Source organism: Cystoisospora suis, assembly GCF_002600585.1.
Source record: "Cystoisospora suis strain Wien I chromosome Unknown contig_2658, whole genome shotgun sequence".
In the NCBI taxonomy this organism is placed as follows: Eukaryota; Apicomplexa; class Conoidasida; order Eucoccidiorida; family Sarcocystidae; genus Cystoisospora; species Cystoisospora suis.
The window spans coordinates 6,589-15,598 of record NW_027155456.1 but is presented as its reverse complement, the minus strand read 5'-3'; the positions used below and the strand labels follow the sequence as shown (position 1 = coordinate 15,598).

At 51.6% G+C, this 9,010-nt stretch overlaps 2 protein-coding genes across 2 annotated transcripts; both read right to left on the bottom strand.

Moving 5' to 3' along the window:
* Window positions 1-2,109: 2,109 nt before the first annotated feature.
* On the bottom strand, window positions 2,110-2,598 carry CSUI_005485 (imc sub-compartment protein isp3; the record flags this gene model as incomplete). The annotated part of the gene is made up of 1 exon (XM_068065661.1): window positions 2,110-2,598. One exon carries the CDS (start codon window positions 2,596-2,598, stop codon window positions 2,110-2,112), a length of 489 nt encoding a protein of 162 aa, XP_067922364.1.
* A 3,342-nt stretch (window positions 2,599-5,940) lies between these two features.
* On the bottom strand, window positions 5,941-7,649 carry CSUI_005484 (toxoplasma gondii family d protein; the record flags this gene model as incomplete). Its single annotated transcript, XM_068065660.1, has 1 exon — window positions 5,941-7,649. Exon 1 carries the CDS (start codon window positions 7,645-7,647, stop codon window positions 5,941-5,943), a length of 1,707 nt encoding a protein of 568 aa, XP_067922363.1. The 5' UTR covers window positions 7,648-7,649.
* Between the last annotated feature and the right edge of the window lie 1,361 nt (window positions 7,650-9,010).

The window sequence follows — 9,010 nt, the reverse complement described above, 5'->3', positions numbered from 1 at the left end:
TTCTGGTGGGCCGCCTGTTGCGTTCAGAGCACTTCCAACACTGCGGAGGTGCTGGATAGTGGTTGTCGTGTCGGGAACCACGCTCTCGATCACGAGAACGCCTTCTCGTGGAACAGTCTCCGGCCGAGGATGGCGGGGACTGTACGTCACAAGTAGGGGAGGAGAAGTGACAGGGAAGCGGTAGCATGAGGGATGGCCGTTTCAGGGTATCTCAGGCAGTTAGATCTTTTGGCACGTATAGTCCCGAAAGAAGCAACCGACAGAGGCTTCTATTGAGTTCCGTTCTTCTGCCTTCCTTCTCTTCCTAGCCCCAGCTAAAATGTGACAGAAACTCTCCCACCATGCAACGTATAAACACAGGTTTCTAGTCGCGATGACTTGGCAAACGGATTGCCAACGGATAGCGAGTTACGAGCGGACTCGCGCAAGAAGATGCGGATCTCCAACTGCACATTGTTCAGCTTCAAGAGTTGGGAAACCTATGTACGCTGCTCTAAGCGGACACATTTTCCGAAACGTAACAAAGCGGTCAAAAAGCGAAAGAAGACTGGCTATCAGTCTCCACTGGAACCTGACTGCCGTAATTCCTAGCAGCAGGGACAGGGGGGAACCCTAGCTCGGGGGACTCTTCGCTGAGTAGCGCAATGATCCAGAGTCATGCAACCAGCCGCGGCAGCTACATTTGTTCGCCGGGTTTGAGGGAAAAAGAACTAGAGGATGAAAAGGAGCACGCAGTCAAGAAAATTGACTGGACCCTCATCATAAGCGAAACGGCAGTATGCCTTCTTGCCATGCACTCTGGACCTAAGGCAGCCGAATTTTCTAGTCAGTCCCACATTTTTAGAAGGGTCCGGCTTGCGGTCGAAAAAGACGACCAGCTGCCGCTCGAAAGCTTTACGGATGGCGGAAGCTGCTCAAAAGCGAAGACTGCAGTGGCCTGTATGCGCGGAACGACCGTCTACCTAACTGACTAGCGCGCCTCTAACACCAAAAGTCGTTGCAAGCTCGACCACATCACTACAACAGATGAGCTGCTCAATAACAAACAACGTTTAGACTGGAGCCAGCTCGCATCAATATTCCTGTGGGACTATCGCTTCAACTAGCGCGAATGAGACGACACATCCCCGAACTCCATAGTAGCGCCGAGAGAAACGTTGGTGTGTTCTTCGTACCTATCTATCCGCCTCCTTGAGTTCCTCGGTCCGCGAACGGGCTATGTACCCGTTCAGTTAGAGGCGTCTCCATAACGTGACTGACACGAGACAGGGCAAATCGCTCACTGGCTAGGGAAACGAATTCCCACGAAGGTAAGTACGTACGCTTAGTAAGACCGACCGAGTGTATCGGAAGTTGGCTTTCTTCCTCACAACAAAACGCAAGAACTGGATGAAAGATGAAAAAAAGATCGCACTCCGACATACCAGCATGAGCGGGGAAGGGGGTGACGCTACTATCCGACTCCGTTCACATGGAAAAAACTCACGACATAGCGTTCATGCGACAAATTTGCCCAAGGGCAAGCAACCAGCTCTAGCAGATGATGTCAATGGACAAGTGAGATGTCCATCAGGTTTGAGGACCACACACCTCCTCGACATTCCTGGACACGACAGTTCAGTCGGTCGACTAACCGTGCCATCACCTCCATCATCGCAAAAGCCAACTCCGATTCTACAAGCACGATACTACGCGTCAAGATCACCACAGAAGCCCATGCGAAGAAGCGGGGGGCGTACTTTTTCGTACAGAACGAATAATGAGAAGAAAGGAAAAGAGAAGCCACGCGCATTCCATCTTTGGCAATCACCGATTACCAAGACGACGGACACAAGGGAGCGGGGCACTTAACTATACTAGACGAGATTTATTGCGTGAGACAGGAGACCCGAGCTAACTAACCACTACTACTACCACCGTGTCGAAGAAAATGAGAAGAAAGGAAAAGAGAAGCCACGCGCATTCCATCTTTGGCAATCGCCGATTACCAAGACGACGAACACAAGGGAGCGGGGCACTTGACTATACTAGACTAGATTTACTGCGCGAGACGGGAGACCCGAGCTAACTAACCATTTACCACTACTACTATCACGACCTCGAGTCAATCTACTTGTTGGCCCCTGTGTTCGGTTTCCCTGCCTCATTCTTTTTGATCTCCTCCTCGAGGAAAGAGATGAAGCAATGAGCATCTGATACGGTTTTGAATGAGAAAGCAATAGCTCGGCCCGAACTCCCGAGTCGAAATCCAACAACGCACGGATTCTGCAGCATCTTGCTGTCACTGCATTCAGGTGTTTTCGTGTAGGAGCCGTACAGGACCGCATTGATGTCATCAAGCTGGATAGGCCGGACCTTCTGATTGAACGAAAGGTTCATGTAGTTCTTAGGACGATCGATCTTTAAGTTGCAGTCAATACGATGGCCGTCTGGAAAGAGAACCTCCATTGAATCCCCACCTTCGAACCGTTTCATCCAGCTAGCAAACACCTCCTTCGACACGTGAATTTCTTTACGGTCGCCAGGCTCCCCCTCCCTACTGACGTCAAAATCGGCACGATCCTCCCCCTCAAAGCCGCAGCAAGCAGTATTCCCCATCTTGAAGACGCCGGTGAGAGAAAAGGGAGTATGCTCAAAGAAGCCTCGTCATCCACCGGTCTACACGCACACGCAGACTGGGGCTGCAGCCGCACAACTAACAGAATGGCCCTCTGCTACAGTGCAGTCCTAGAAAAATGAACAAGGGAAATAAGGAAGAAGAGTACTACTTCTGAAAGTCAGCCGCCGCAGTGACGCAAAGAGAAGAGCTCAACGAACCTCGTCTCCAAAGAAATTTCCTCATAGCGCGCGCCCGAGGCCGCTGGGAGGCTCTTTCCCTCAGAAACAATGCGGGACAGTTCTGAAGAGATACCTGAAGAGAAAAAGGTTGGACGGTATAAACACGACAGAAGAAGTGAGAGTTCCTGCAAGGTGAGGACCGCCTTGCAAGCGGCGGTCCCAAGGGTGAAGCTTGGCGGAAAAGGCGCTCCTGCTTTGAAGAGACGCTAGAAAACTGAGAAGACCAGAAGCGCGTCTTTTCACCAACGTTGAACCACCGGCCTTCTACACTTTCTCGGTGAAAGAAAGGAGGCGAAAAGGAAATTACCCAAGAAAAAACTGGTCCTGCGCAAGAAAAGTCGTCTGACCCAGAATGCGGAAAGACAACCGCGGCACTTATCAGAACGAAAAGACAGCGGAGCGATGAGGAATGTATCGTACGAGCCGACGGGAGCTCACAGCGGCGGCCAGCTGCCAGGGCGTGCTGGTCTGCTTGTAGCTGGTGAACAACTTTTCCCCATTTTGAATCACAGATTGTATCTGTGGGAGGATCTCAGCTCTCATAAGTACTTCCTAACTCTTGGCTACCCCGTTTTTTCACTACTTAGCTCCTTATCGCGTGAATACTACAGAACGTGCCAGTCTTGCAGCCCCGCGCGGACGAAGACCGGATGGCTAGCGGCTTAAACCCATGTGTGACGCCACTCGTCCGACAGTGATGTGCTCGACTTCTTGAGTGTCGCGTTTGGTTTCGTCCTGAGGTAGTTTCCGTACCTAGACGCATACATGGCAGCAGTTGCCGGAATGAGCTAGTGAGGACGGTGACCTTTCTGGATCAGCAGCCGAGGCACTTCTGTTCCGCGGGACTAGCCTGTTCTGCGAGGAGGCACGCTCGCTACCGAGCAGCAAACTGCCCGCGCAGCCAGTTGTTACAAGACGTGCAACGGAGGCACGTGAGGTGAGGGCGCCGAGGCGGTGAAATCCACCCGTTACGTCTCAAGGTACGTACCCTGTCAAACAGTGGCAACAGGACCGACTGCAGAAGCCACGGATAGGATCACGTCTCTAAGTTTTCGGGACCGAGCGATAGTGCCCACCGTGGTGCGTTACCCGCGGTCTACTCTGTACCGTCTAAGCCGGGATGGATGCTATGCCTGGACACAAACAATTTGTCTTCTGAGTTCTACACCCGACAGCTCAACTGGGGTCCCTGGGAACAACTCCCCCTCCACCGGGAAATTTTGTCGGCTGGTGGCTACAGTAGCTACGGTCCCGCCACGGTTCACTCAACGGACTTCCCCTTTCGTATCGGTTGAACGATTGTCCGCTTGCCTGAACAACGACGGTAATCTGGTGTGCACAGTTACATATTCCGAGCACGGACCACTTTGGTGAGCAGTGACACACGGGCAGAAATCTGCTGACGATGCCGCGACCTGTTGAACGTGGATCTGCAACTATAAGCGTCTTCGTGTAGCTCCGACGCGGAGACTACTTGAAGACGGTGGTCTACTTTTACAGCTGCAGGACCAAGCTGAGCAGGCCGACTTCCCCAAGGGACTTGTACAGATGTCACCAGTGTAAGGCCACCGAGCATCACCTGGCCAGACATTGCAGGGAGCCTGGGGAGAGTATGCGGCATGCCCACTCGCACTGAAAGCCACACTGCGGGGCGTCTTCACGTAACTTCTGAACGGCGGGGTTGAAGTGTGTGCGCGCAGCGACTTTTGAACTCACCCTTGCAATATTGGTGTTGGTAGCATGCCATCTGAAGAGAATCAACACCGACGGACAGCTTTCACGACACTCGAGTAAGAAAGGTAACTCCTACGTAGCATGTGATAGTGTGTCGCTTCGAGCCCGCCTTGAAAGGGAGAGGCAGAACCAGGGTTCACTCGCGCAGACTTCACGCCGTCTGATTCCGCTCGAGGTAGCAACTTCTTTCTACCTATATACATAGGGGCTTATGCCTCTTGCTAGACCAAGCTCTCTTGGTAAGCCCGTTGCGCCCGGGTCTCAGCAGTATAGACAAGAGATGAGTGGATTCGTCTGCTCGTAGCCCGGGTTGATGGTGCCCAATACTCTTCTGTAGAGCAGCTCACATCATGCTCCAGGTACTACAAGTTCCTCACCACCTACGCTACGGACACCCTCCCTAGGGAATGGCGCTTCTTTGGGCTACAACTTCGGCAACGAAGAGACGAGACAAAACCCCGAAGCCAGCCTGCACCAACTAAATCAGCTTCCCCAGAGGAGAGCGATTTCCAGGGAAAGCTGCGGAAAAGTGTCAGCCGCAGAAGAGTAGGAGTCATCTCTCAAGCTGAGGCTACGGCAATTCGCCAATTTATCTTAAGCCTCATCGGGAGTTGGTCGAGCTTCTATAAAGGACCTCGGAAGCTAAGTGGGTGCTCCGGGAACGCTGCATGCTGGTTGGTCTCCGATAAACCACTCCAAGACTGCAGCTCTGTCGTCCAAGCAACGTCCACGGAATGGCGGCCCCAAACAAAGAGCGGCCTGACCCAACCATATTCCTGTTCTGGTTCTTGCGGCATCGGCGGTCTCTGGTACGTCGATGACGCGAAGACACTTAGGTACCTTGTACTCCAATGTCCGCGTTTAAGGAGTAAATTTTAAATATGTTGAATTGATTACGAGTGGTGCGCTTGACGTGACCGCATGACACGGTAGAGCCTGGGTTTCCTCCAAGCACGTGGAAACAAAACGTGAAGCGAAAGATGATGCCGGAAGAAGACATTACTTCTTCGACTGCCTGTCTTTCTAAGGTGTTCCTTGTGAAGATGTTTGAGCGGTAACCTCAGGACGCGAACGTAACTTCAGGTAGTCGCATATTGGTCACTAGTTCAATAGGTCGACTGAGCTGAAAGTGGCGAGTAGCCTGCCCGCGTTCGAAGTGGACAGGAGGGAGCGGATTCCGGTTGAAAGTAAATGCATTGATAGGACACGATTTTTCCACTCAAAAATGTTGGCGTATATCACTGTCGGATGAGACGGCACGTCGAAGCACAAATCATTGTGAAGTGTGCACCGCACATTGCTGAATAGTGAATATCATGGAAAAGTATGGAACAGGGTGAAATGAGCTCATAGTTACATGTCGATAATTTACAGTTTCTTTGCTGGGGCGGGAGGGGCAGGCACGTGGGTCACAGGTATGTCTGCGCAGACCTCCTTGTAGGCAGTTTCGTAGCACGTGAAAGGCACCTCCGTCACCTCAGTCTTGAAACAGGTTCCCATTCTATCGAGGTTCAACGTCTCGCATTTGATTGCGAGATCTTTTCTTTGGCAGGGATACTCTTCGTCTTGCTCGACAACAGTAGAGCACTGGGCCATTTCGTAGGAAGGTACGTGGATACACTTCTCCTCCGTGGCTTGACCAGGACAAGGATAGTCCACCTCTTTCTGAATTTCCTTCACACAGGGCTCCGCAATAACTTGAGGGAAGTCGTTGCATACTTCTTGGAATTCCCGACGAGGACATTCAAACGACACGCTTTTCAGCAGTGTTGCAGCGCAGATGGATTTCTTTGGCTTCTTTACCTCGTAACAGCTTTCGACGAAATCGTGCTTGACACATTCGAATGTATCGACCTTTTTCTCGAATTTGTAGCCCTGTCTCTTTGCCTTCCGGGGTATCGTTTCGCAAACTTCCTGGGCTACCTGGGACTCGCAAGGCACCTCGACATCCTTTGTCACGGGGCGTGTGCACATCTTCGGAATGGACATTTCTTCCATAACGCACTGGCTGTCAGGTACTTTCTGATGGCAGATCTGCGGGACCTTCTTCATAACCTGTCTGGTGCATACCTTGGGAGCCATGACCATCACTTCTTCCTCACACGGGACCTGAACGATCTCTTCCATATCTACCTCTTCCATAAAGCAGCTTCCTTTCTTCGAAGGGCCCAATCTGCGGAGTTTCTTGCTTGGTGGGGGACAACGCTCAATCTTTGCCTTCTTGGGGACCCGCTTTGGACACATTTTGCTCACTTTGTGTGGCTTCATCTCGGAGCAGTCATATGTCTCTTCAACGGCGACTTCCTTCTCGCAGGGGACATCAAGCATTTTCATGGTCTCAAAGCATTTCTGATCCCATTTAGTCATAGGACACGGGTACTGCTCTTCAGAGAGGATGGACTTTCTGCATTGCCCGTGTTTTGTATGGAGCTTGACAGTGCATACTTTCTCCGGTATCGTATCTTCGTAATCGTAGGCCACAGGGACTTCAATCTCTCGGGTGCAGACGGCCTTGATTTCCTTCATCTCTACATCACAGACAGTGGCTGTCTCACTGCTCCAGCATTCGTATTCCTGGACGTAGGACTGTGTGTCATAGCAAGTGTCGGGTACCGGCCTTGAATCAATCTGGCAATGAGGGACAGCAATCTCCTTGGAACATGTATGAGGCACGTGTTCTTTGATTGTCTGCCGGCACATGGCCGCGACCGTGACGGGAACCTGAGAACAGAGTGTTTGAGTTGTTGGTTTGGGGCAGTCGTACTTGACCTCGCGCTTGACAATCCGATGGCAAATATCGTCGGCCATTACGGGGATTGGACGACAAACCTCCTCTGTCGTCGGCTGCGGACAGGTGTACGGCCTGGAAACAGATTCCTTTTTCAAACAAGTTTTCTCCACGCTGTAGGGAACCTTGAAGCACTCCGTCTGCATATGAAGGGGAAGGAGCTCCTTACTCGGAGGGGGAGGGGGCGGTGGCACCGGCCTTGCCATTTGCTTGTCCTTAGGACCAGCCATGGCGCTCTGAGCCACCAGGGCAAGAGCTGCGATAGAAGATAACAATCGGCGCGCCATTGCTAATAATAAAAAACGACTACAGAGTTCTTGACAACGAAAGACACGGCAGGACCAAGCGAAATACAAAGACGCAATGCATAAAAGTGATCACCAAGTAAGACGTCTTTTCTCTGCCACTCCGAGATTCCTCAGCTACGCTCGTGCGATTGCCAATTGCCGGGGATGCTCGACAGTGCCGTGCATTGGGAGGAAGTGCTCTTCTCTTACCCGCTCCCAGCGAGCTGGGACGCGGGATCGCGTACCCTGTCACATTCTCGGGATGCCGGAATTGACGGTCTATCCAGTCCTCTTCATTTGAGCAAAATCTAAGAGGGCCGAGGGTGAAGTGACGAGACGGTCTTTTGCTTTGTTGCGGCCCAAGGGGGTAACGTTTCAGGTTCCGCATTCTGGCCTCGGACCTTTTTACTCGTGAAGACCCATCGCCATAGAAAAGGAAAGGTAGATCGGGAGTTTCTGGAAGTGACTCCAGGCCGTTTTCAGCAGCTCCACCATCGACGAGCACTATTCGCCCGCGCGCCGTCGTCCTTGGGACATTCACGGATAGCACAGGTTACTAACATAATCTCTACTTTTTTCTTCTTTTCATCGGACTAGAATAAGACATTCGACTTGTTTAGTATGTTCTCCGGCAATCGAGCTCGGTAGCCTTGCAGGCTGTCCGTATGTCTAGATTTTTGGTCGGCGTTTCTCTAGCTGCCACAGCTGATCCATAGAACAGTCCTCGCTGTCTTTCTAGCTGGTCAGTGACCGTGGACTCCGATCACCCGATGCTGGTGAGTTCCCACTCAGTCTCGTTTCCTGGCTGGTGTGTCGCTTTCCTAACCAGCACGACATCCACATTTTCATATACAGAGGGCGCCCAGGCGTACTCACTCGGAGGGCTGCGACCGATCTTTCTACTCTGCTCGTACGACGTCGGCTCACTGACAGGGGAATTCAGAAAACGCCTTGCAGTTTCTCCATTCTGAAATGTCTTCTTATGTCACGAGCAAAAAAAGCCTATCTTACAAGGCAAGTGTCTGATCAGAAAAAAGCACTGATCATGCGCCATTGTATCGCCGCACACGTGAAGAGCATCACTTGGCTTAGACAGTCCAGAGCTCTAGTCCCTCTTTTATAGCTGGCTCGGTTAGAAGCTAATATCGCGTTTTTCTTTTCGGTGTTCAGAAGGAACTAGACACTTTCTCCTAGAAACTAAGGGTGAACAAGCCTCTTCAGAGTAATAACGGAAGACCACGCAGTGGCTGACGGCCAATCTGTACCTCCGTGGAGTCAGGAGTCATCTTTCCTCTCCCTTCTTACTTTTCTACGTACCTTTCTAATTCAGCGGACTGCAACATCGAACTTTATAATAGCGGTT